This window comes from Crocuta crocuta, unplaced genomic scaffold (genome assembly GCF_008692635.1).
Source record: "Crocuta crocuta isolate KB4526 unplaced genomic scaffold, BGI_CrCroc_1.0 scaffold179, whole genome shotgun sequence".
NCBI classification, from domain to species: domain Eukaryota; kingdom Metazoa; phylum Chordata; class Mammalia; order Carnivora; family Hyaenidae; genus Crocuta; species Crocuta crocuta.
This window is the reverse complement of record NW_027551568.1, coordinates 1,376,246-1,404,146: the sequence shown is the minus strand read 5'-3', so window position 1 is coordinate 1,404,146 and position 27,901 is coordinate 1,376,246. Positions and strand designations below refer to the sequence as shown.

Here is a 27,901-nt window from a genome sequence, read left to right as displayed (position 1 = left end):
TTCCCCTTCCTCTGCTCCCCTCCCCCATCAGCTATAGGCAGCCCCATCCCTTCCCCTCTCTCATTTTCTACCCCTCCCACCCACGTTCCATCCTGTGGTTCTACCACCAGAATTTTCCAGAAGCCCCTGCCCCAGCTGGGGGCTCTGGCCTCCCTTCCTTTGGTCCCTTTGCCTCCCTGCTTTCCCACCAGTGACCCTGCCCAGCCCCTTCCCAGTCTCCACACCACCTGCCTCGCCTGCAGCCCTTCCTCCTACAGGTGCCACCACCTCCAGGAAGGTCACATGATTACTCTAACGTATTTTTAAAATATGTTACTTAGATATAATGCACATACCACACAGTTCACCCACTTAAAGTGTACAATTCGATGGTTTTCAGTAAATTTACAGAATTGGGCAACTGTCATCATTAATTTCAGAACATATTGATCACCCCAAAAAGGTGCCCCTTACCCCTTAGCTGTCCCTTCCACCCCCTACAACCCTCCCCTCCAGTCCCAGGAAACCACAGACCTGCCCATCTGGGGGACCTCATGTCAGTGGGGCCTGAGTGCTTTTCGTGCCTCCCACGAGCCTGGCAGCTCTCCAGTGAGGAATGCTCACTGCCTTTATTCACTCAGAGCCCCTTAGCGCCTGACGTGTGGCAGCAGAGCTTATGTGGAATTTTGTCGCATTGACCTGACAGGGCACAATATGTGTTTACAAAGATTTTTACTGAACTTTATTTTTGCTCAGGAAAATTTTAGGGCGTGGATATGTAGAATTAAGTGAGTGTTTAAAAACTATACTCCAGCCATTTAGGTAACATTGGGGAAAAATCCAAAAAGCCATGGAAAAACATCCCCAGTGTGTGTGGACAAAAATTGTGCCAAATAGTATGTCTCTACTTAGCAAGATAGGTATAACTTTTGTAAACAGAAATTAAAGCAATAGATGTTAATTTTTTTACTGTGGTAAAATATACATAATGTGAAATTTACCACTTTAACCATTTATTTTAATGTTTATTTATTTTAAGAGACAGAGCGAGTGAGAGAGAGAGCACATGCACACATGCACAAGCTGGGGAGGGGCAGAGAGAGAGAGAGAATCCCAAGCAGGCTCTGCACTGTCAGCACAGAGCCGGACGTGGGGCTCAATCCCCCAAACTGTGAGATCCTGACCTCAGCCAAAGTCAAGAGTCAGATGCTTAACCGACTGAGCCCCCAGGGACCTCCCCACTCTAACCCTCAGTGGCACTAAGTATGTTCACATTGTCATACCGTCATCACCTCCATCTCCAGAACTTTCCCATCTTCCTCAACTGAAACTCTGTTTCCATTAAACACTAGCTCCCCAGCCACACCCCAGCCCCTGGTCACCTCTACCCTACTTTCTTTCTCTGTGAATTTGACTGTTCTAAGGACTTCATATCAGTGGAATCATGCGATATTTTCCTTTTGTGTCTGGCTTATTTCTCTTAACATAATGTTTTCATGGTTCATCCATGTGGCAAGTAGGAACTTCAAGCCTTTTTAAGACTAAATAATATTTCATTGTATGTAATTAAATAGTATTTTAAAGAAGAGATGTCCAGGTGTCCAGTACCAAGGAATAAATTTAACCAAGGAAGTGGAAAACATGTACATTGAAAACTACAAAACATTTGTGAAAAAAATTAAAGATGTAATTAAATGAAAAGATAGCCCATGTTCATGGATTGAGCACTTCCTATAGTTAAGAGTATGGCAGTACTCCCCGAAGCTATATATAGATTCAATACATTTCCTATAAAGACTATATATATTGGCTTTTGTTTTTTGGTGGAAATAGAAAAGAACCTCAAATTCATATGGAATCACAGTGGGTCTTGAATAGTCCAAGCAGTACTGAAAAAGAAAAACAAGGTCGAAGAGCTCATATGTCTTGACTTCAGAACTTACTACAAAGTTATGTTAATTGAAAGTGTGGTACTGTCATAAGGCTAGACCAATGGAATACAATCAAGGCAACAGAATAACCCAAATATCTATAGCCAATTGCTTTTTGACAAAGGTGCCAAGACCATTCAGTGAGGAAGGAACACTTAGTCTCTTCAACAAATGACGCTGGGACAACTGGATAGCCACACACAGAAGAGCAAAGTTGGACCCTGTGATGATTAACTTTATGTGTCAACTTGCCGAGGCCACAGTAACTAGGTATTTGGTCAAATACCAGTCTGGATGTTGCTAGAAGGTATTTTAAAGATGAGATTAACAAATCAGTGGATCTAGAGTAATGTAGTTTACCTTCATAATGTGGGTGGGCCTCATCCAATCAGTTGAGGGCCATAAGAGAAAACAGACCAAGTTCCCCAAGTAAGAGGGAATTCTACCTCAGACCATGTTCAAAATCAAACTTCAGCATCAAGTCTTCCCTGAGTCTCTAGGTCTCTAGCCTGCCTGCCCAATCCACAGATTTTGGACGTNACACACACACACACACACACACACACACACACACACACCCTACTGGGTCTGTTTCTCTGGAGAACTCTAATACGGGAGATAAATCTTCACATTTCCTGATTTGGTGATGGATTCTTAGATTTGACACAAAAAGCAGAAGTGACCAATGAAAAGAGTAGTAAGTTGATCTCCCTCAAAGTTAGAGCCTTTTGTGCACCAGAGGACATTATGAAGACAGGGAAAGGTGGCCTGAAGAATGGCGTGGAGCCCAGTGGTCCTCTGACGCTGGGTGTCCTCCCCGTGCTCACCTGGGTCAGCCCCCGGCGAGGGCTCAGGCCCCTCCCCTCCGCCTCTGCCAGGCTCAGCTGTGGGGGCTGCCCTGCCCCTCGGCGGCTGGCGCACGAGCACGGGCCTGCGTGGACGGTGATGGCACAGCACCCGGAGCCTCCTAAGTAACACGCATGTTTCTGAGGCTCCAGACCAGGCACGGTCAGCGCCGGGGAACGGTTCCCATGGCCCTGATGGGGCAGCCAGTGTCCTCGCCCGAACCCGGGAGGGGTGTCAGAGTCCCTCCCCGCCCCCTTCCCTGCTTTCTGAAAGACAAGACGGCCAGGAAGCCTGGACAGGGATTCACCAACCCCCCCCTTCTGCCCCTTTCCACTCCCTTTGTGCTGAGACCACCTAGCACATGTGGGGACCATGTCCCCTGAACAGTGTCAGCTCACGTAAGACCCATAGAACAGACCGGAAGGAACGGAAGCCTGGCCGGGGCTCCTCTGCTGTCTGCCCTCCTGGCAGCCCTGACCCTCCTGCTGCCCTGGGAAGCACAGCCTGTGTTTTCCTGCGGCTTTTGGATCTTTCTTTTTGCACATGAATCTAACCTTTTCAAGGGAAAAATAGTCCACTAAGTTTTATCAGTCTTTCTCACCGAATTGGCCCCATTCCTGAGCTAATGAGGACTCTGTTGGGTGGCGATGACCTGGCCCCATGCAGCGATGAGATTCTGTTCGTTTGCAGAGACAGGCCGCAGTTGTCTGTCTGTGCAGACAGATCCACCAGACCCGCACCTGTGTGTGACGAGGAAGCAAGGGGCAGCCGCTGGGGCTGTGGGCGCTCGTTCCCTGGCACCTCCGTGTGCCAAGGCCTGAGCTGGCTGGGCCCGGGAGCCCCAAGAAGAGGCACCGAGAGGAGGGTCCTCCAGACATGGGTCTGCTGTTGGACGAGGGCGACAGGCACGCTCGGAGCCGGGCAGGACAGCGCAGCGTCTGGCAAGATAGATGCGGTGCCGCCTGTGGAAAGGGGGCCGCCTGGAGGGGCATCTGAGCAGAGTCAGATGGCGAACGGGCCGCTGATGGGGGGAGAGGGTCCGCCTGCCTGGGGGTGACGGGGGGGCTGTCTCTGGTCTTGATGGGCGACAGGGCGTGAGCCAGACCTCAGAGGGAAAGGTGGGCTTGGGGACAGCCAGGGTGTAGCTGGGAGGGGCCACGAAGCGCACAGCTCACTGTGGGGGTGGGGGGCCCACAGGGTTAGGGACGGGCAGGGCAGATAGGGGCCGGGACTGGACTCTGACAACGGGTGTGGGTCTGGGAGGCTGGAGAGGCTGTGGTCAGTGAGTCAGGGCAGGCCCCGGACTCCGGAGTGGAGCCCGGATGGGGGACAGTGAGGTCAGAGTCTGGGAGTCCCGTGGGAGGCTGGGTGGGCAGCCTGGAGGCCACACTTGTGAGATGTCTCACCTCCTTTGTGCCAAGGGTTCCTGAGATGTGCATCCCGCCCCCTCTCCGGGCCCCTGACGGGAGCCGGGCCCTGAGGCTCAGGGGTCTGCGTGCTCTGGCCCAGGGCCGTGGGCGAGTGGCAGACTGCCCTTTCCCCACGTGGGACCACGGTCTCTCTTCCAGCTTGTGCGTCACGTTCAGACTGGATGGTTTATCTGTGAGTCTCATAAGCCTCTGCATTTGTGTTAAATTTAAACACAAATCCAGTGTTTCCATTTTCAAGGAGGTAGTTTTAGTAATGCGTCTTGACGCTGATTTGTGTGATTGCAGCAGTGGTGGGAACAGATACGGTTTTATGATTATTTTATGATGCCTCGAATGAACATCAGCTAATCAACTTCAGAAGATGATAAAGTCTGAGCAATTTTCAGTGCTTTTTCCCAAACACATTTAAGAGTAAGTCTCCAGAGAGGCGTGTGTGGGCTCGGAGCCCCGGCTGTGGTCCAGGCTCACCCCACGCTGGCTTTTGTCTCCAACGCAGTGGCCTGGTGGTCTACGCGGACGGACCCCTGAACCTGGACCGCAAGGCAGAAGACATGTCTGAGCNGCCCACGTTAGCCGGAGTGTCCTTTCCACGGGGAGGGCGGGGCTGCCTTGGTCTTTGTCTCAAGCTGTTGGTTCACGGTGTTTGGGGCCCCCTTGCCCCTTGCAGAACCCGCACCTTCCTCTCCCCACACAGCCGGGCTCTTTGTTCTCAGCCAGTAAGACTGGGGCCTTCAGTAGAAACTGCCCATAACGTGCCCGCGGCCACCCTGGCTCAGGGCTCGGCGCTGGGCCCTGCGAGGTGGAGCAGCCAGTGCCCCTCCCGTCCTGTGGCTTGTCCGACCCCCCAGGCAACAGGCCCCGGTGGCATTGGTGTCCTCCGCCCCATGTGTGCTGTCCTCTGGGCTCGGTGGCGCCTGGTGTGGGTGCCTGTTCTCTGCTCCAAGGGGCTCCCCTTAGCCTTCAGCAGCAACAGGCCTCAAACCAGCCCCCTCCGTCTTGGGTGGCCCCCCAGACCCATCCTGGGGTGGCCCCTCTGAGCTCAAGTGCCCAGCAGGGGCCTCCTTGAGGGATGGCTGTGGACACGCGTCCTCTGATCCCCTCACTAGCCCTGTGGTCTTGGACTCTGAGGTCTTTCTTACTGAGGTCTCACGGCTCCAGTCCCTGGAAGCTCCCTTCCGTGCCTTTGGTGGAGCCGATGACCCCGTGGGCTCCGACGGCAGCCCTCCTGGGTCCGGAAGGACGGCTTAGCCCAGGGCGGCCTGGGGCTGGCTTTCCTTTACTGGTGCCAGTTCTTGCAGACAGTGCTTCAAGCTGCCCTTTGCCCCTCGAGGAGCCAAAGTGCTGTGAATCCGGTTGGGGGAGGGTGACCCAGCAGGGTGGCCCTTGGAGAGCCATTGGCCCTTGGGGGTGGTGGTGAAGCTCAGCCTGGAACTGGGTGCTCATGCTCGGTCCAGACTGGCTCGTCTGACAGATGGCTGCTGCTGCCTCCCTTGTGCCCAGGCGCAGCCTTGAGCATTCTGGACAGAATGTGACCCTGGACCTAGAGGCCGTGGCGCTGCCCTCCCTGGGTGTCTGGCTGGGAGAGGAGACACAGAAGGAGGAGAGGTGGTGGACAATGCCGAGGCCAGGAAAGGAAGCGCAGGGTGCTCAGAGAGGACTGGGGGCCTTAGGGGGGAAGGGCCAGTGTGTGGAGATGGAGGGGAGGCGTTGGGTACGGGGCACCGGAAACATGTGCAGCATCCTCAGAATTCTAATGCACGCAGTTGGAATCAGAAGGAAGGAACAGGAGCGCCTGGCTGGCTCCCTCAGGGGGCACGTGACTCTTGATCTCAGGGTTGGGAGTAAAGATTACTTAAAAAAAAATCTTTATACATCGGGTATAAAGATTACTTAAAAAAAAAATCTAAAAAAAAAAGAAGGAAAGAATAGAGGAAATGAGCAGAAACAATATTCAAAGGAAAAAAATGGCCAAGAATTTTCCCAAACTGAAGAGAAATCTCAGCCCACACACTCAGGAGGCTCAAGAAATCTACAAGGAAGATAAGTACAAAACATACTTCGGTGTATCATAGTAAAATTGTTGAAAACAAAGAAAAAGTCTTAAACACAGCCAGAGAAAGGACATATTTCTTGGAAAATAATGTAAGATTGACAGCTGTCTCCTAAAAACCAAACAAACAACAGGAGCCTGAAGGTGATGAAATGACATGTATTAAAAGTGCTGAAAGAAACTAGCTCCCAGCCAGGATTTTATATCCAGCAGAAGTATCCTTCCACAGTAGAGGTGAAACGGGGAGTTATTCAAAACAGGGTCCTGCAGAAATGTATGGGCAGCCTGCCCGCAGAGAAGAGTTAATTGGAGTTCCTCAGGCAAAGGAGAACTCTCAGGTGGCCGTGTGGAAATGCAAGAGATGGAAGAACTCCGTGTGAATTGATAAAAACCAGTGTGGATGTATGAGACAATCATTGTAATGTCGTATGGATTTCAAGCTATACATAGCATCACCAACATTTGAAAAATCAACATTTTGCTACATTAATTTTTAAAAGAGGATGAAAAGCGGAATCATTTTGAAAGTTACAGAATAAGAATTTGAAAAATTCAATACCTATTTTATTTTGAAAACATCTCTTAGCAAATGAGGAATAAATGGGGACTTCCTTAATCTGATAAGGGAGAGAGAGATGCGTACACACGCATAGGAAGTTGAATCCTTATGTGACACCATATACAAAAATTAACTCTCAATGGATCCAGGACATAACTGCAAGACCTGAAGCAATAAAACTGTTAAAAGACCACACTGGACAAATGTCCTATCATGTGGCATTCGGAAATGATTTCTTAGATAGGACACCAAAGACATAAGCAACAAAGAAAAAATAGATTGGACTTGAAAAGTTTAAAATTTTGTGCATTGTAAGATACTCTCAACAGAATAAAAAGGTAACCCACAGGCTGGAGAAAATATTATCATATCTTGTATTTGATAAGGGATCAATACACAGAATATATAGAGAACTCCTAAAACCCACAGCAAAAACCAAACAGCTTAATTCAAAAGGGCAAGGGATTTAATTAGACATTTCTCCAAAGAAGATTTATGAATGGCCAACGAGCACATGAATAGATGCTCAGCATCATTCATTGTCAGAGACCTGCAAATCAAAACCACGACGAATCCTACCCAGTATAATGGCTGCCCTCAAAACAAACAACAACAAAACAAAATAAACAACAACAACAAAATAATAACAAAACAAAAATGATGAGAATGTGGAAAAATTAGAACCCTGTGTGCTGTTGGTGGGAATATAAAATGGTACAGGTGCCGTGAAAAACAGTGTGGAGTTTCCTCAAAAAATGAAAAATAGAATTATCCTATGATCCAGCAATTCCACATCTGGTATGCACCCAAAAGAATTGAAAGTAGTGTCTTGAAGACATATTTGTACACCTGTGTTCCAGAGGCATCATTCACAATAGCTAAGAAGTGGGAGCCACCTAGGTGTCCACTGATGGATGAGTGGATAAGCAAAATGTAGTTCATCCACACAATGGAATATCATTCATCCTTCAAAAGGAAGGAAATCCTGAAATCTGCCAAAACACAGATGAACACAGAAATCATGCTTGGTGAAATAAGCCAGTCAAAAAAGAAAAATAAGCTGTGTATGATTCCAATTATATGAGGAACCTAGACTAGTCAGAATCATAGGAACGGAGAGTAGAATGGTTAGCGCCGGGGGCCAGGGGAGGGGAGCCTGTGGTTAGGGTTTCAGGGGGGAGGAGTCTCAGTTTACAAGATGAGTGAGTTCTAGGGGTGGATGGCAGTGATGTTTGCACTCTGATGTGAGTGTATTCAGTACCGTTGAATTGTCATGTCACTTAAAAATGGTTATGATGATAAATGTCACGTTATATGTATTTGATCACAATAAAAATTTAAATATCACCTACAATAACATCACTAAATATCAGCTAGTTAATCGTAAGACTGAAGTTGTCTAAGTCCTTCATCGAAAGTTAATGAAATGTTACTGCCATAAAACATTAAAGATGTAAATAGAGACTATTCTGTGTTCAAGAATGGAAAACTTAACATTGAGAAGATATCCCGTTATTCTCAAATGAATTCAGTGCAGTCTCGATCAAAATCTCTGGAGGTTTTTGTCTCTTCTTTTTTGGCAGAAATGGACAAACTAACTGTAAAATTCATGTAGAAATGCAGTGTACCTAGAGTAGCCAAAAAGATGTCTGGAGAAAAAGAACATTATTCATCTCTTCTACCCCTGCTGGGCTTTGGGTTGTTTCCACAAGTAATGCTGGTGTGACCATGCTTGTGAACACGTGTGCATTTCTGCTGGTGTGCTTCGTGATAAAGGACAAGGCTGGAGCACTCCCTGGCACCGCGCCCTGGTGAAGCACGCGGAGGAGCGGCTTCTGAGCCCATCAACAGAATGGAGCCTAGAAACAGATGGACACACACAGGCCTCCCGGATTTATGACAAAGGAGACATTGCCGAACCGTGGGGAACGGTTGCTTTTTTTCCATATGGGCTGAGTCAGCAGATGTCCACATGAGGGAAATCGTCTGGATCCTTAGCACAGCCATCTACTCCAGCACAGAATCAACTCCAGGTAGATGGGAGATGCACGCGTGGAAGGGAGAGCAGTGAAGGTCGCAGAGGGAAAGAGGAGGAACATCCTTGGAGTAGGCAGATTTCTTTAACAGGACAGAAGAGCACTAAACATAAGGGAAAATGTGATTCATTGAACTTTACTGAAATTAAAAACTTTAGTTCATCAGAAGGTACCATTAAGAGTGAAAAGGAAAGTCCCAGAGCTGGAGAATATATCCGGCAAAGAACTCAAATCCAAAACGTGTAAAGAACCCCTGTCGATCAGTAAGAACGAGACAGCTAACCCAACTAAAACCGGGCAGAAGACCTGAAAGCATTCAGAGGGCACATCTAAGGGCCGACGAGCACGGACGCCGGTGTGTGCTTCATTAGTCAGCAGGCTGAGCACTTTACAGTGAAAAATGCAGGAGTGCCTGGTGGTGCCAGCAAGCAGGCCTGACAGCGGCATGGGGGCTGTCCAGGGTGCACCCCCCCCCCGTGTGCACCCGCAGGGATGCGCGCCTATTTCCCGGCCACGCCCCCCCGTGTGCACCTGCAGGGATGCGCGCCTGTGTTTCCCGGCCACGGCCCTCGTGTGCACCCGCAGGGATGCGCGCCTGTGTTTCCCGGCCACGCCCCCCCGTGTGTACCCGCAGGGATGCGCGCCTGTGTTTCCCGGCCACGCCCCCCCGTGTGCACCCGCAGGGATGCGCGCCTGTGTTCCCCAGAGAGGCTCTCCGAGAGGGCGAGTCGAGGCAGCCAGAGCCCCCCGGGAGTGGAAGAGCTTCCCAGGTGAAAGGCGGTGTCTCCAGCCGGGAAGCCTACATACCATGAGACCCCACCATCGACAACACCGAACCTCACCAAGTAGGGGTGTCAGATCCAGTGAGACAAAACCAGCAGAACCCTCAATGAATTTGAATTTCAGATAAACAGTGAACAAACAGTGCAAGAATGTCCCATATGCTCCCTATTTGAGACATACTTATCCGAAAACATATTCATATGTTTAGGACGTATTTGTTGTTTATCTGAAATTCCAATTTAACTGGGCATCCTGCGCGTGTGCTGGTGGCCCTCCTCAAATACGATGCTGCTGAGGGAAGCCCGCCTCTCAGGAGCGTGGACGACGCAACCCCATTTACGTGGGGAGTGAAAACAGTCAAGGCCACGTCAGTCTTCAGAAGTCAGGGTGGTGGTGATGGCAAGGGGTGACTGGAGGGCACATGGGGGCCTGCGAGCCTGTGTCCGTCGTTCGTCCGGATGCTGTCTGCGTGGGCGTGACACGGGGTCACAGCTGTGCGGTTCTGGGAAATACACTTTTCTGCGTGTTTCCGTGACAGACAGGAAGGTGTGACCTGGGCTCAGACTGGCAGAGAGGAAGGTGCATCCACATAGACCTGCCCTAGACTCACCCCAGCGCCACTACATTAACCCCCCTTCAGGTGCCTGGTTCAGTGCCCCTTCCACCAGGAAGCCTCCCTAGATTAAGCCTAGTGCCCTGCTGTCCCTTGTGCCAGTAGGCATTTTCCTTTGTTGTAGTTGTTAGTGTAACTCAGCCATCAGTCCCAGAAATCTGTCCCTTACCTGCCTCTTCCGGCATAGCCCCAAGGGCAGAGACCTGCCTGGGCTCTTCCTGCGTCTCCCCGGGCCCACACAGAGGCCACAGTCAAGAACATGTGGTGTGGGGGCGCCTGGGGGCTCAGTCCGTTAAGCGTCCGACTTCGGCTCAGGTCGTGATCTCACAGTCCGTGGGTTCGAGCCGCGCGTCGGGCTCTGTGCTGACTGTCAGGGCCTGGAGCTGCTTCTGATTCTGTGTCTCCCTCTCTCTCTGACCCTCCCCCGCTCACATTGTCTCTCTCTCTCTCTCAGAAATAAATAAAACATTAAAATAAATAAAAAAAAAATAACATGTGCTGAATGAAAGTCTATCTCCCAGAAGGTTTTCTTAATGCGATCATCGCATCCCCAAGAACCAGGGTCTTCTTGCTTTCAGTCTCACTTCTAGGAAGGAGTCCGTCCCAGGCTCCATGCGGACAGCCCTTGTCCAGACCCGCGGCCCCGGGGCGGCCCCCGCACGGCTGCGCCTCATCCGGTAGCGGGGCAGGTGTGCGCCACGCGCGTTTCATCGCAAGGCTTTGGCAGCTGCTTCTCTGCTGACGCGGGCATCGAGGATGCCGTGTCCGCTCTCGGCCGGGGGGCTGGTGTGGCCTTTGGGAGCCTCACCCGTGGTTCTTGTCTTGACCCGTGTAGGGATTTGCTGCAGACCCTGACGGAGGAGGAGCTTCACACGCTGGAACGGAACCTCTGCATTTCCCAGGACGCGGAGTTCCCTATCCGGGCAGACGCCCAGGTGCCCCCAGCCCTGGCGCCCACCTTCCCCTCCCCCCTCCCCGCCGAGGAGATGCTCTCGGCCAAGGCCAGATGCCAGGAGGGGGAGCTGGCCTGCTCCATGCAGTATGATGACCAGGAGCTAGAGCAGCTCAACCGCATGGTGCACAGGGCCGGGGACGAGATGTCGTCCCTCCTCTCCCCGCCCAGCGCCTGCCAGTCCCCCGCTCACAGGCCAGCAGCAGAGGGCAGCCCCCGAGGGGAGGCCTCCCCAGGCGGCGCACGGCTGCAGCCTGGCAGCGACGAGGAGGAAGGGAGGGTGTTCTTCATGGATGACGTGGAGGGGGCCGCAGAGGCCCCGCGCAGCCCGGCCGGGTGGGCGGGCAGCGCCAGTGCTGACCCCCAGGAGAGAGGACAGGGCAGGGGGCGCGGAGAGGCAGAGGTGAGCGGGCCCGCCGAGGCGGAGGAGGGGGACCTGAGCAATAACAACAACGTCCAGGACGACAAGATGTGGGCGGTGGGCCCCAACTCCTGCAGCTGCCTGGACTCGCAGCCGCACCTGGACGGCTGGGAGGGGGGTGTGGACGCGGCGGGGACGGCGGAGATGATCGCCCACCGGACGGGGGGCATGAAGCTCTCTGCCACCGTCATCTTCAATCCCAAGTCGACCCCGGCTGTGGGCGCGGCCGGCACCGCCCCGGAGGCCTCTGGAGACGGCATCTCCCTGGCGGAGCCTGCGGCCGAGGGGACAGACGGTGGCTCCCACAAACTCAGTGCCGCGGCCACCAGCTGCCTCCTGAACTCCTGCGTGTGCTGCGGGGGCTGTGGGGGCGGCAGGGAGGACGCCGCTGCCCCGAGCCTGCAGGACAAGTGCGGCCCGGGAAGCGTCATCAGCGCCTCCTACGTCGGCTCGGCCAAGGCCAGGGCCAAGGGCCCTGCCGAGACGCGGGAGGAGGCCCGGCCTGTGCCAGAGGCGCTGCCCACGGACGCCCCCTGCCCCCTGCCCTCAGAGGACGCCCCTACTTCCAACAAGTGCCTGACACACACCTCAGGTCCTCGGGTGGACGCAGCAGACGGGTCACCTGGAGCGGGCGGTGCCGCCAGTCCAAAAAGGGAGCCTGAGGCTGGCCCGCAGGACGCCGGGCAGCCCGCGACGGCCAGGGTGGAAAGTCAGCCGGGAGAGGTGGCCCAGCAGGGGGCTCAGCGCCCGTCGGGCTCCAGGTAAGCGCCGTCTCTGGCCGCAGCCGGGTTCCTCTGTGCAGCAGCGGGTTCACGGAGCCCTGCCTGGCTTCGCTCCGCCTTCTCAGGTGTGCCGGGGCAGGCGGGAGGTGGCCGGGGTCGGACGCCAACGTGGCAGGCAGTTAAGTTAAGCAGCTTAGAGGGGCCCCCCCTGGGCCTGGGCCGCCCAGCCTGGTGGGCCCCTGACCACCCTGTTCCTGACGTGGTGGGCACAGGACCAAGCCCTCAGCCCACCCCCTTGCACCATCGTGGCCCCTCCTGGCCCTGGGGGATCCACGCTGGGGACAGCTGGGCAGTGGCCGCCTCTGCGCATGCTTTCCATCTCTCTGCTCACTATCGTGGCCTTGGGAGTGGAGCCCCCGGGGCCACTGTGGGATCCTGGGGACACTCTGGGCACATGCTCAGGCAGTGCCTCTAGGGCTCTGTTCCCCTCTCCCCTGCCCTCCCCAGGGGCCCCCCTGTGCTGTCCCCCAGAGGCAGGGGACCCGGAGAGGCGGGCCCCATGGGGGTCTGCGGGACCCTGACGCCTGCCTCTTTCGACTCCAGGCCGCTGTCCCTTCCCTCGCCCCCCACAGCCTGGAGTTACCAGAACAGATTCAGTGAGCATTGCCCCCGCGCCCGCCATGTGCCTGCTGCGTCCTCAGCATCAGGAGGGCTGGTGCCGGGTTCACACACGGCCCTTGTGTGGTCACCACCGTGGCCGGGGCCCTGCCTGCTTTGNTCTGCCCGGCGGCGTCTGCAGCCCCTGCCACCCCGCCCCCAGCCCCCAGCGGCCGCTCATTTACTTCGTGTCTCCATGATGTGCCTCTTCTGGGCAGTTCAGATAAGCAGAATCGCACGACACGCGAGCCTGTCTCCTTCACTGAGCGCGATGCTTTCCAGGCCCGTCGGTGTCGTAGCAAACGCAGCGCCGCCTTCCTTTCTGTGGCTGAGCAGCCTCATTCCGCCGTTGTTCCGTCGACGGGCGTGTGCGCGGGTGGTCTGCTGCCGTGGATGGTCCTGCGCTGCACAGTCACGAACACGCTTCGGTGCGGTCAGAGGTTTTCGTTTCTCGCGGGTGTATCAGCAGGAGCAGATTCGCAGCACCATCTGCTAACTATGGGGTCAGCTTTTGAGGAGCTCTCGGCTGTTTTCCGGAGTGTCTGCAGCGCCCGCCGACCTTGTGTACGTCCTCACCTGCGCTCAGGTCGCCTGAGGGTTTTTCAACGGTGCGTTTGTCCTTAGGGCGCACAGTGTGGACTGCTTCCAGCTCCCTCGAGAACGAGACCGTTCCTCTCTCTGAGCCGGTGCCCCCAGCATGACTCACAGCAGGTTGTTTTATTTCAGTCAACGTGAGATGTATAGAGATTGTCATTTGCGTTTCATTTTATAGTCACATGAGATGTTTGCATGGCTCCCAGTCAGATCTGTGAAGTAAGAGATACCCAGAGGAGTCTCTCTCCGTCTTCTTCTTCCCAAAGGTAACAGTTTTATTTATTTATTTATTTTTTATGATCTACCTTTCAGTTTAAAAAATATGCACAAAGATGGACACGCACATCCCCCCCCCTTCTTGGGCCGCGGGCCTCATCCAGCAAGCGGTGCCCTCCGCCTTGCCGTCCTGGCCGGCTAGCCTGGAGGCCTGTCCATCGTGATTTCTGGAGATGTGCCCTCTCTCCCTCCAGCCGTGTGGCCCCCCGTGTGGCTGAGCCAGCGTGGCCTCAGTCCCGTCTTGTTGCTGGCCTTGGGGCTGAGCCAGGCCCTGCTGTCACAGACGGTGCGAACATCTCCTCCTAATTTTGAGATGCAAGGCCCCCTTCGTCAGCCATGTCCCGAGGAGTGAGTTATTGTCACAACCCTCTGGGTGGCTTTCTTCCTCAGGGCCCCCGACCCTGCAGCACAGAGCTGATCGGTAAGCGGATGACTTTTGTTGCGAGGATGATAGGAGATCATCGGGAATTCTTCGACAGGATATGTGAATTTTTCAGCTCTTGACCTGCCCCCCTTTCTGAGTCTGGACGGTGGACGCCTGCCGTGTCTCTGGATTTCCTGCCGTGTCCACGGTGGACACGGCCCAGTTGCCTCACAGACAGCTTCCCGGGCCTCGCTCAGTGTAGCACAAACGCTGAGGCTGAGCTAAGGAAAGGAAGGGAAAGAGAAGCCCCACAGTGGCCTTGAGAGACAGGCCTGTCTTGCAGGGAAGCCTTTCCAGAAGGTGTAGAGGGTCTGAGGAGGCGAGAATGTGGCAGGGTGACCCCGACAGCCCTGCGTCTGGGCCAGGACGCTGGGCAGCGATGCCCCCGTCCCTGTCCCCCCCGCCCCGCAGAGGGGGACCCACCGGCAGCGCTCACCAGGAGCTGACCTCATGGAGCGCGCTAAGCACCGATACAGAGGTGACTACCCCTCCCCTCCTGCAGGTGGAGAGGCTGGAGTTTGCCTCGGCTCCCAGTGCCTGGAAGGCGCGGGGGGCCTGCAGCCTCCTGGCGCCCGCTGCCCCGCTGCCACCTGACCCGCAGGTGACGGGCCGCTGGAGGAGTGAGCAGCAGGCGCGGGGCTTCACTCACGGGTTCCTGGTCCCTCGTGGGAGTCACGCAGGTGCAGCCTCACGCCTCTGTGAGCCACACAGGGGTGGCCCAGGCACACGGAGCTGTGACGGAGTGTGCGCTGGCCCCGAGGACACCTGGAGCGGATTTTCCTGGTCACGCAGAAGACAGGTGAAAGGGCAGGGCACTGAGGTCTCGGCCAGAGAAGCCCCTCAGAGTGTGGCATCTCCCCACGCCCTACATTCAGCCCCCTGCACCACAGCCCGTTCACCAGCGCTGTTGCCAGGATGATGGGACATGGCCCCCAGCAGAATCCTGGGCGGAATGTTCCAGAACCATGGGCCCTTCAGCTCTTTTCTTTTTACTGGCTTCTCTCCTACCTTTTCAGGGAAAGTTAGGAGTTTTTTAAAGGAAAAGTTAGCATTTTTAAAAGCTGGTTGTTCCTTGTCTAGACTCACCTCACTGTTCCAGAACCTTCCATGCTCTTGAAGCCTGAATAAGTCACTTGTCTGCAACATGGAAGCTCAGCCTGCCTCAAATCTGTTTTTGTCCTTCCTGTGGACATCGACTAGAGTATTTCCATCCTGCTGCCTTCTCTAAAAAATAACACGGGCTCTCTTTTTTCTTATTATAAACGTGGTCCTGTTCATTGTAGAAACTTTGAAAACGTAAGGAAGAAAAACAGAGGGAAACAAAAATAATCCAAATCCCATCGGCAGTTTTATTTTTCTCACTAAATATTATCTTATGATCGTTTCTCTGTAAAGTTCTTGAAAAACACTATTTCCATTGAATTTTACAGTATCCGAAGGACATATCTAATTTATTTTACATTTTCCCACTTGCGTATATTTTTTCTGTGTTAAATTAGCCTTGTGGTCATGCTCTCTTATGGCTCTGCATCTGCCTCTTGGAATTTTTTTTTCATGTTTGTTTATTTATTTTGAAAGAGGGAGAGAGAGAAAGAAAGAGAGAGGGAACCCCAAGCAGGCTCCACACTGTAAGCACAGGGCCCAACGCGGGGCTCAAACTCACACTGTGAGATCCTGACCGGAGCCGAGATCAGGAGTCAGAGGCTTATCCGACTGAGCCCCCAGGCGCCCCAGTTGGATTATTTCCTGAGAATCAACTGTTAGTAGAGTCAGCACAGCAAAGGTATAAAGCCTTGGAGGGCTTAGCACTGCTTATGTCAGGTCGCCAACCAGAAATCGCCGCTGTCCCGCCTCCGCGGCGTCCAGTTTTCCCACCCTCTGTGTCTCTGGAACTTGCTTTTCTCTGGTGGCCGGTACCCTGCCCTTCGGCCTGTTTCATGGTTCCTCTGTGCACGAGGTGACCATTCGCACCTCTTGCTTATTTTCCAACTGGGTTTTCGTGTCTTTTTTACGGACTTGAAAACATTCCTTCTGTCCGGTGCGTCTGCTGTGGATAGATTTACCCGACATGCTACTTGCCCTTTGATTTTATTTGCTGATGGCATCCGTTTTGTTTTGTAATGATATTTATAAAAATTCTAGAGACAACTTTTGGTCCTCACGTTTGTTGTTTGCTTCCCCTCTGGTTGACTGTGCACCCGCTGTCGCTCCCCCCACCCGGTCAGGGGCACTCTCCTCACGTCTTCTTTCACCATCTGCTCTGAGCCCAGTCTCCGAGGTCTGCGTTGTTCTTCCTTCTGAGACTGTCTCTAACCATCAGAGGGAGCGTGGCTGTGAGGCTGGGGGCAGTCCTGACGCACAGGCAGGCTCAGGGGGGCCTCAGAGACCCTCGTCGCCTGTCCCGCCCTGCAGGGCTGCTCTGCGTCATTCAGTTCTTCAGGTGCGTTGTGGGTCCCCTCCCCTCTGCCCCCCGCCCCCCAGCCTCTCCCTCGTGCACCTGGTCGGCCTCCCTGGCTGTCATCTTGGGTACAATGATAAGAATCTGGAAGGCTGTCCTTGGCATAGGCTTCTGAGCCGCTGCTCTAAACAGACGACACGTGCTCTGGCCAGACGCTCCTTCCCTGCAGAGGGGAATCGCTGCCACACCTCAGCTGCTTGGGGAGCGGCACTGGAGCCTGGGCTCCCCCGCACCTGCAAATGCCGTGTGGGAGTGGGTCCCGGGGAGGGGGGACCTGCCGGCTGGGTGCTTCATCTTGACCTCCTCGAGTCTTGGTTTTGTCATCTGCAAAATGGACTAACGATACTCCCCAGCTCAGACGGCGTCTGGTGGAGGAGCCAAGAGGCCACGGAACATTGTTCCTTCGTGTTCGTCCACATCCTACTCATCACTGTCACTTGTCTTCGTCACTCGCTGTTGTTTGACACTGTTCCTCACCCGCCGCTACTCACCGCCGTGACACGGGACTGGTATTCACTGCTCCTTGGCACGTCTCTGTTGCCAGTCCTGACTTTACCTCCCCATCACATCACTGGATTTCACTGTTTCCGGGCCTGATTTCCACTCTGCACTGGTGGCGTGACCTCCGGGCGGGGTAATCCCAGGCACCACGGGGGACTCTGTCCCGTGCTGACAGACTCTGGAAGAGGCCGGCCTCCACCATCACCTCGCCACTGAACTTGAGTCTTGCCTGCCTGGCTCCTTTTCCAGCAGACGCCTTGCCTTCCTCTGTGCTGTGGCCCTGTCGTGAGTCCACCTGAGCTTCTCTGCCCTTTGCCAGGATCGGGACGCAGGCTTGGAGGCATCGGGGCCCTGGGGATGCCTGTGGCTGCAGAGAGGAGGCTGGCTCCAGCTCCCCACTGGGGCCCCGTGTCCCTCTTCCCCATACGGAAGGGACTGTTTGAGATGCCTGTGGACCTCGGCCCCGCCTCAGTGCCCAGCCCAGGGGCTGCACAGGGTGAGCCTCCCCCAGAGCCCCCGGTGAGTGGTGAGTCCTCCGTCACGTGGAGACCTTCCCCAGCGGCATGGGGCTGGCTTTTCTGGTGTGCTGTGTGCAGGCATCCCCGAATCGGCTTTCCCTCCGGCAGATGGAGTCAGGCCGGCCGCTCCTGGCCTGGGATCAGCCCCTCGCCTGGGTGGGGCCTTGTCAGTGTCCAAGGGCTACTGCTGTCTTGCCTCCTCCTCGGCTTGGAAGCGTGTGCTTCCCTCTCCCGTGTAGGATCAACAGCCTCGGATTCTGGTGCAGGCAGCCAGGGTGGTCGGGGGGCTCCGGGGAACCAGCCCTGAGCCAGCACCTTCAAAGGTAAGGGGATGCCACTCAAGGCGTGGGGGCAGTGAGGACTGTGCGCTGCCTGGGCCGACCGGCCACTCGGGGACCTGCGACTTGGAGGAGCCGTTTCCTGGCTGCCCCCCCGCCCCCATTGCTGGGCTCTCTGGGGGGCTCAGCGGAAGAGCAGCTCTGGAATGGGGCGACAGGGCGAGGCTGGGCCTGACCCTAGCCCCCCTCTGGCAGCGGTGGGACCCCAGGCGGTAGCGCCTGCACCAGGGCCCTTGTTTTGTCCCCATCGGGCACACACATCACTGCTGGTTCTGCCAGGGTTCTAGGCTGGACACGGGGCGCGGGCCTCGCTGCTCCCGCCACCCGTCCCTGGGGCCGGTGTCCCCCGCAAAGAGCACAGAGGCCTCCCCCCAAGTGCTGTCCTTGGAAGGAAAAACAAGAATGATTGAGTGGTTTAAAAATAGAGAAGGACTTGGAATTAATTAGACTCTCAAAAAACAGATTAGGCGTAATGACTGTCATCAAGTCAATTGTTACGTGATGGTGCCGCTCCGCCCACACGGGGGCGGGGCGGGAGCCCAGCGCTGGCATGAGGTCAGAGGCCAGACGACAGGTCAGGGCTGGGTTCTCCCCATACAACCTGCAGCAAGCAGGTGACTAAGGCCCGAGCCACTAGAAGCCTGGAGGGCTGGAGGGCGGAGCCTCCACACAGGAGGCTCTCGGCTGGGGGTGTCCTGGGAGGGGTGCCTTTCTCACTGATGGGCCTCACCCGGTCAGAGTCTGAAAACAAACACAGCAGGGGTGGAGGCGGGGAGCACCGCCCTGGGGTGCTCCGGCGGCGACTGCGTCAGCACCCCGGACAGCTCCGTCCTGGCCTCCACCCCCTGCTGACCCCACCCAGCAGGGCCTTACAGGTCCCCTCATTCCAGCCAGCTTCTCCCCGCAGCCTGGCTGCCTCCCTGCATTCCAGCGTCTCACGGCCTCCCACCCCGCGGCTCCCTCCACCTTCACCTCCGTCCGCCAGCACCACGGGGTCCCGCCCCCCTCTCTTCCTCGCCCTCCCCACTATGTCTGGCCAGGGAGTCGGTGCCAGGAAGAAGATAACATCCATGCGTAAGGTGGAGAGTGATGGGTGGGCTCTGGGGCAGCGCCAGCAGTCAGAGCAATCCAGGCAGGCCTCCTGGGGTGGTGACATCCTCTGAAACCTGAATGGAAGGCGAGGAGGGAGGCGGTGTGTCCCAGGCAGCAGGTCCAGCAAAGGCCAAGGTGTGGTCAGGCTTTTTAACTCCAGCTGTTCTGGCGGCCTGAGGCGGTGTCCTGACGGTGGCTTCCATCTGCATTTCCGCGGGGACGGCTGATGTTTTCCGTGCTCCAGGGCCGTCAGGGTCCGCTGGGGAAGCCTCTATTGTATTCAAATCCGTTGCTGTTTCTTTCAGTTGGGTGGTTTCCTTATTGAGTTTTGTGAGTTCTTCATTCCTTCAGGGGCCCTTTGTCAGAAATACAATTTGCAAATATTTTCTCCCAGCCTGTGGCTTATCTTCTCGTTCTGAGCATCTTTTGAAAAGCAGAAGTTCTTGTTTCAGTGAAGTCCTGTTTATCAACTTCTTACTTTCCTGGATTGTAGTTTTGGTATCATATCTAAGGGTTATTTTTATAACCCCAAATCACAAAGGTTTTTCTTCTGTTCTAGAAGTTTTGTATTTTTGGTTTTTACATTTAGGTCTATGATGATCAATCTGGGGTTAACTTTGTATATGGTGTGAGGTATGGATCAAAATTTTATTGTGTTTTGTGTGAGGAATACCAATTACTCCAGCACCACTTGTTGAAAAAGAACGTCCACTGAATTGCCTTTGCACCTTCATCAAAAAGTGTATACTTTTTTACCCCTTTCTTACTCTGCGTCAAGTGTATACGTGTGGGTTTGTGTCTGGACTCAGTACTCTGTTTAATTGATCATCTATATTGATACCAATATCACATATGGGCAGCTAGTGTTTAAAAATTTTTTTTGTTTAATGTTTGTTTAATCTTTAATGTTCGTTTTTTGTTTAATCTTGAGAGAAAGACACGGACGTAGCATGAGTGGGGGAGGGGCAGAGAGAGAAGGAGACACGGAATCTGAAACAGGCTCCAGGCTCTGAGCTGTCAGCACAGAGCCCGACACGGGGCTCGAACCCACGAACTGTGAGATCATGACCTGAGCCGAAGTCGGACGCTTAACCGACTGAGCCACCGAGCTGCCCCTAAATGTAGCTTAAAGTCAGGCAGTATAAGTCTACAAACTCCTTCTTTTTCAAAGTTGTCTTGGTTATTCTAGGTTCTTTATATTTCATATGAATTTTAGAACCAGGTTGTCAATTTATTATGAAACAAAAACAAAAACAAATGCCTGCTAGGATTTTGACGGGAATTTTGTTGAATCTGTAGATCAACTTGGGAAGAATTAACCCCTTAATAAGATCAAGTCTTCCAGTTCATGAACACAGTGTATCTCTCCATTTATTTAGGCTTTTAATTCTCTCAGCAAAGTTTCATAGTTCTTATTGTAGAAGTCTTGCACATTTTTTGTCAGATCAGAATTATCCCTAAGAATTTTATATTTTTGATATTATAAAATTGTTTTATGATTTCAATTTTCAATTGCTCATTGCTAATATAGGGAGATGTAGTTGAGTTTTATATATTGATCCTGTCTCTGCAAATTTACTTTATTAATTATAGTAGTTCTTAGGAAGATTCATCAGATTTCCTGCAGATGATGATGTCATCTGTGAAAAAAAGCCAGTTGTATGTTTCCTTTTCAATTGGATGTTGTTTACTTCTTTTTCTTGCATTTTTGCCCTGGTGAGGACCTCTGGTATAATGTTGAGTAGATTTGACACAGGATATTTTTGCCTTGTTTCTGATCTCAGAGGGAAAGCATTTAGTATCTGTTGTTGCTGCAGGATTTTCGTAGGCGGCCTTTGTCAGGTCCAGGAAGTTCTCTTTTATCCCCAGTTTGCTGAGAGTTCTTATCAAGAAAAGATGGATTTTCTCAAATGCTTCTTATGTATCTTTTGGGAAGATCATAAGTCTTTATTTTTTTAGTCTATTAATGTGATAAGTTATACTGATTTTCAGATGTTAAGTTAATCTCACACTTCTGGGATGAACTTTACTTGGCCATTAGGTATTATACTTTTTATGTATTGCTGGTTTTGATTTGCTAAAATTTTATTGAGAATTTTGCATCTGAATGTGAGGAATGCTGGGCAATAGATTTCTATTCTCATAATGTCCTTTTCGGAAATGGGTATCAGGGCAAAGCTGAGGTCCTAGGATGAGTTGGGGAGCACTCCCACTTATTCTGTTTTCTGGAAGAGTTTGTGTGGAGCAGGTGTTCTTTCTGCCTTAGAGACTGGTTGGAGTTCACCAGTGAAGCTGTCTGGGCCTAGAGTTCATGGGAAGGTTTTTACAGCTTCAGTTTTTTTTACTAGATGTAGGTTTGCTCAGTTACCCCTTTCTTACTCTGCGTGGAGGAGTTTACTTGCTTTGCCCTCAGTCCCTACTCCAGCCTCCTGATGTCCCCTCAGATAGGCCGATACCAGATAGCTGGGTGACGGTCCCCTGCTTGGAAGTCCCCGGGCACCCTACTCTCCTGACCCCCTCCCCCCCCACCGGCTCCTTGCACCCTCCTAGCGTCAGCTTTCCAGATGTTCTCTGCACTCTCGTGCGTCTGGTCCTTGTTTGCTCCTTGGGTCACTGTCCCCTCCGTCTCTGCCGTGACATCCCTCCCATCCCTGCAGAGTCACCGTGTGCCTTTGATGGAACCCGTGGGGAACTTTGCCCCGTGCCCTCGCTGAGCCCCGCGGCTACACTTCATCGTTGTCCCTGCTTCACAGATTGGAAGCAGGAGCTCAGAGCCCCTCTCATCTGTCTGAGTCCAGTTTGGGGGCCACCACAGGACCCCTGGGACCAACCCCAGCGCCCCGCCTTAAGTCTCACGTCTCCTGATCCGTCATGCCAGCCCCCACACCATGTCCCTTAAGCTGGAGGGTACGACTTAGGGTGCTTGGTGGGGGAAACATCCTTGCCCTGGCTCAAGTGAAAATGAGGGGCCACCAAGGGTTGGAAGGCAGCTGGTCTTGGCAGGATGCCCTGGGATTTGGAGGCGGACCTCGGGGCTCACGCCCCGCCTCTCACATCTGCCCCTGCAGTGGATCCCCCTGGGCCGCCGACCCTCGGCTCAGGGCAGCCCTGCTTCCCAGGCAGCGTCCATGCCCGCATCCCAGCCAGTATGTGCGGAAGGGGGTGTTCGCAGCCTCGGGGGGCCGTGCTCCAGGGAAAGGGGACTGGCCTGCAGTACTGGACCTCGGGGCACAACCGTCCCATGTGCCCTCCCGGCAGCCCCTGGGCCTGTCTGTCTGCCCAACTGCCCACTCCTTCCATATGTGGGGCCCCACAGGGCAGGGCGGGGGGCTCTGAGCAGGCGTGCAGTGTGCTTGGTAAGCACTGACCCCTCCTCCTCGGGATGCGGGATGGGGGGCGCGGGTGTGAGCATGTTGCATCTGTATCGAGAGGTAATCACGTAAGGATCAGGCTCCCATAACCCAACCGTGGGACCTTCTCCAGAGCTGGGCTCTGCCGTGTCTCCAGAGGAGCGGGACCGCAGAGGGAGCAGCGTGTGCACCTGACCCCAGGGTGGCGAGAGCCCAGGCAGCGCCCAGGTGAGGGCAGCGAGCCCAGAGGGAAGGGAGAGGTGACTGGCAGGAGCTGTGGGCCTCAGCACTGCTCCGGGGCCCTGCCCGGCTCTGGTTCTGGAAGGTGTCTCCTGGGGGCCGTCAGTGACAGGGCCGTAGTCTCACGAGTGGACAAGACTGGACAGGGTGGGTGTGCCAGGGTCTGGGGACACATGGGACCCGCCTCGGCAGCCGAGGGATGAATGGAGGGTCTCCATGGCAACGTGGGAGGCCCCAGGGCATCAGGCCCTCCTCAGCCCTGGAGGAGGACCTGCACCGTTTTACGGACCCTCCTTGGGTACCAGCAGGCTCGGGGGCGTTCCAGGTGCGATGGACCTGAGAACCGCCAGGCTGTTCCTCTGAGCCCCAGTGGGGAGCGGCCTGTGTGGCCTTCCTGTGGCCTGTGTCTGGGGGAGAACTCTGACCAGCCCAGGTGCACCCTGCTGGCCATGGCCACCCCGTCTGTCTGTTATCGGACAGGGATGGCTCGGCGAGGACCGTGGGCACCGAGCAGGGCATCTGCTGTCTGTCCTCCCTGCCTGGGGGGGCCACGGGTCCCCAGAACTTCCTAAGCTTTGGGGGGCTCTGCAGAGCATCCTTTGGTGACGAGGGAGCTCGCTGGGGCTTCCTGGCTAGCCCCGAGTGTTGTAGGGACAGCTGTGACCCCGTGTTCCTTCTGGATGAACATCACCCACCGGGCTGACCTCACGGTATTTGCAGGGTGTCTGGGAGCCTGGCACACGGCCCAGGTGGCCTGTCTGCTGCTGTACAGTGGGACTCTGCTGGGGACGATGTGCCCGCAAACAGTGTGGGCCAGACCCTTGGCCATTGCCGGGCCGGGCCCTGCTTGATGCGCTCCTCTGCCTCAGCCTCCAGAGGGCCGACCTCTTTGACAGTGGCAGGGTGGGAGCCTGGCCTCGGCCTCACGGCGCCCCTGCCTTTGGGGAGGCTGTGCATTTGCCCCGTGTTACAGACCCAGGGCCACACAGCACAGGGGGACTCACACGTCCCCGGCCCCACCCTCCACTGTATACAGCTGAGGTCCTGCTTCAGAGGACCCTGCACGGGTAGCATTGTTTTCCCAGTTTACAGATGAGTAAACTGAGGCTCTGGGAGGTCACCTTCCCCTGCCCAGACGGCAGAGGGGATGATGCCAGAAGCCTCCAGTTTGTGCTGTCTGATTTCCAGGGACTCCCAGCCCGGCCCTGGGACCGTCTGCCATGGCAGGCCTCCCCTGGAGCAGTGGCCATGTGCAGGGTCCCCTTGGGGGTCTCCTCCTTGTCACCACCCCAGAGCCCCTCAAGGGCAGGTGCTGCTGGTCCACTGTGGCCCCAGGACTCAACCCAGGGCCTCATGACCCCAACTCCAACCTTACCTGACTTCACAGACTAGGGCCTGATCCTGTCAGAGCTGAGTCACCCACCAGTCTCTCTGCTGGTTTTCCTGGGAGGTAGAGACCCCTGCCCGGTGAGCAGGGCTGGAGTGGGAGAGAGCCAGGCCTTTCTCAGATGCGGGAACCCAGCTCTCCAGGGACGTGGCCCTGAGGCCAGAGTCTGCCAGAAAATGCCCCTCACGGGGACGGACCGAGCCCTGGGGAAGTGTGGACCCGAGGAGCAGCCGCAGCAGGAAGGTGGTGGGAAGATGGGGAGGCAGAGGGGCCAAGAAGGTCCTGTCTCCACAGAGTTCACAGCAGCAGAACTGGATCAGGACTCTGCAGGCAGCGCGGGCCAAACAGGGCTGCCCGAGGTTGGGGGGTGTCCGGGGGTGCTGTGGGCCCCAGGTGTGGGGAGGCTGGGGGTCTCCATGGATTTATAGACCGGTGGGTCACACCTCTTCTCATGCCACGCCACCTCTTCCGGGAAGCCCTCCCTGCTGTATGGTGACTGTCCCTAGCTGACACAGGTATCATGCTTCTGCCTCGCAGATGGGAGCCCTGAGGCAGGACCGCCATGCCTGACGGGCCTGGGCAGGGCAGCAGTCTGGACTCGCTGGAGTAGGAAGGGGAGAGGGTCACAGACATAAAGGTGATTGGTCCTAACCATTGGCTCATCACTGGTAGAAGAACACCAGTGGTAAAGCTCCTTCATTAGAGGAAGTGGAAAAACAAGCTACTTTTCAGTATATTGTTTACGTTTGTTATTGGACCAGATGGCCAGTTTTTACCATCCCTCAGTGATGGCCCCGGGATCCCGCGGGGGCCTGTGACCCTGGAGTGGGAACAGGCCGCTGCTTCTCCGGAGCCAGCGAGGGCAGAGCTCTCGGGTGGGAGAACGGAGGGGTGGACGGCGCCCGGAGCGCCCGCGGGACCCCACAGCGCACGGATCTGTGTACAGCGCGGTTTGTTCAAACGTCGTTTGTTACTTAGGCTGCAAATCACTGCCTTGTTTCTGGGAGGTCCTGCGGCTTCCGCAGCCTGTATCTGAGGCCCCGCGGGGCCTCTCCACGCCTCGTCCCTGCCCCTGCTCACTATTCCCGTTTACAGAAGAGAACGGTGAGGTGCAGGGACAGAGCGATTTGCCCACGTTCCCGAGGCTGGACACGGGTGCAGCTGGGAGCCTTCCACGTCCTGTGAGGGATGGGGTGTGAACACACACTTGCGTGCGCCACGCAGAGACTGCTGCTGTTTATGTGGTCACAGGAGCCCACGTGCGTGGACTCTGGTGTCACCCTGTCTGCAGCCACGCGCTGGGATGGCCCCCCTCCCTCGGGGGACTGCCCTCTCCTCCGGGGCTCGTCCAGAGTCCTGCCCCACCCCTGGCCGATGAGGCCCAAGTGCCTTCCTGGTGGAGTACAGCAGGGGTGCAGGCCCCGGGCGGCCTTGCGCCCCCCAGAACTGCCGGGCGCTCAGGAAGCCACGGCAGTGGGCAGTGGGGAGGGCGCGGCTGGGGGCGTGAGTTGCACACACGGCAGGATGTGGGGAGCAGGCTGACTTCTGCCTGGTGAACTGCAGCGGCTCCTGAGTGATGGTCTCTCTTCCCCAGTGTCTCATTTTTAATCTTTTCATTACAATTAAAACATGACAGGATTCATTTTTATTTTTATGTAAAATTTTTTTTAATTTTTAAATTATTTTTATTTTTATTTATTTCTGAGAGAGAGAGAGAGAGAGACAGTGTGAGCAGGGGAGGGTCAGAGGGACAGGGAGACACAGAATCCGAAGCAGCTCCAGGCTCCCAGCTGTCAGCACAGAGCCCGACGTGGGGCTCGAACCCACGAACCATGAGATCATGACCTGAGCTGAAGTCGGACTCTCAACCGACTGAGCCCCCCAGGCGCCCCGACAGGATTCATTTTTAAAGGAATGCATGGGTAACAGGCAAATGAGTTCTATCTTTTACATAATACATGGCTGTGGCTTGACATGGTCTGGAAAGGAGTTTGTTTGAAAACCACTGTGGAGTCAGGTCTGGCTGCCGTTGGGGTCACCGTCAGGCGGGGCTGCCACACGGGACCTCAGACGAGTGAAAATAGAAGCCTGCTTGGAGCAGGAAGAATGTGTGAGGTCGCCGCTCGTCAGTGGACCCCCGGCCCTGTGGCTCTCCTGTCGCTCTGTCCCTGCTCAGCACTTGGGAGGAGTGGTCAGCCTCCGGCGCCTCTGTCTGTGTAGCTGCTGTCCTGGGGGTGGGGGGCGTGCCAGCCCTGAGTGTGCAATCACGCGTGCACACTCACGCTGTGCACACACATCCCACGTACATGCAAGACACACTGATGTTCTTGCTCTCACACACGCACACTCTCGTGCACATTCACATGCACATATACACACGTGCACGCAGACCCACCCGGGAGAGTTCCCGTGGCTCTGCCCCCCTAGCTTGGTTGGGGGCCCGTCTCCCTGCCGTGGGGCTGTGGGCGCCCGGGATGCTGAGCGGGAGCAAGGCTGCCCTGGGCCCAGGCACTCGCGGCAGAAGCGGTACCCGCCGGGCTCAAGGTGCCAGGCAGCCGGCACCCCTCTGCCTTCCGCACCCACTCCCAGCCCCGCCTCGCCGCGCAGACCGCAGGTGCCAGGCAGGACCCCCTCCCCGCCCTCAGCCGCTGCAAATCTGTGGAACGAACGCAGCAAACACACCCCTCCTGACCAGGCAGTTTCCCTAGAGGTTTAAACGCTGATTGTGAGCTTAGCCTCCCTTAAATGATTCGAGCCATAATGATATGTGTCATGTGACCGCCTCTTTTGAATGCTTGGCAAGCGCGAGCGGGCGTCGTCGGGAGGAGCCGGCCGTGTCCTCAGCGCCAGGACGGCCCCACCCCTCGCAGCCACATGTGCACGCGCACCAGCGCCCTCGGACGTGATGGGTCTTGCCCTCGCTGGGCCATCCGTGGCTGTTCTACTGTCCCTTCTGTGCCTAAGGGAGCAGTTTCTGGGCCCGGCAGGTGAGCGATGGAGCCGGGATTGCGTTGCCGGCTCTGTGTCTGGACTGGCTTCCCGGGGCAGCAGGGGCGACCTGCCACATGCGGGGGGCGGGGGGGCTCCCGACAACAGAAACGCCCCATGTCACAGTCCTGGAGGCCAGAAGTCCAAAGTCCAGGGCCACGGTCCCTCGGGAGGCCCAGGGGAGGGTCCGTCCCGCCTGCCTGGCCCCTGGGGCCCAGCTGCTCCTGGGCTTATGGCCGCGTCCTCTGTGTCCTCCGTCCACGTACAGCCTCCCGTCTGGGTGTCCCCCTCCTGCTCTTAGACGGGCCCTTGGCGTCGGGCTCAGAGCCTGCCTGCAAAGTCCAGGCTGAGCTCCTCTCGGGGCCCTGGGCTTACTTACATCTGCAAGGATCCTCTTCCAAATACGGCCCCAGTCACGGTTCTGGGGGGTTGACACGGACACTTCTTTCGGGGGGCTCTCCCGTTCTCCCCAGGGGAGTTGTTCCCCCAAGGCGTGAGGAGGCCCTGCTGGGTGCGCTTTGCTGCTGAGCCCCATGCAGCATTGCAGCTGCGGAGAAAGCGTGTGTTCCCAGAGAGCCCCCTTCCGGTTCACTTCCACGTCTAATGAGTTCACATCCTTTGTTCGGCAGACACTGACGGGGGGGCCGTGGGGGGTGGGGGGCTGTCTTCGATGCTGGGGCAGCAGTGAGCACAAGTGGCTGCTGGGCCAACCTTGCATTCTCCCAGCCTCCCCACACACAGGCTATGTCAGGATGC

General features: G+C 55.6%; 1 protein-coding gene across 2 annotated transcripts in view; it reads left to right on the top strand.

The window, feature by feature from the left end:
* Positions 1-27,901, top strand: part of ZFYVE28 (zinc finger FYVE-type containing 28) — a 58,214-nt gene that overhangs the window by 20,089 nt on the left and 10,224 nt on the right. For both annotated transcript variants that reach the window (XM_077750500.1, XM_077750499.1), the window contains 2 exons: positions 4,683-4,745; positions 11,030-12,361. In XM_077750500.1, the coding sequence (XP_077606626.1) occupies positions 4,683-4,745; positions 11,030-12,361 (1,395 nt within the window). The remainder of the gene's footprint in view (positions 1-4,682; positions 4,746-11,029; positions 12,362-27,901) is intronic.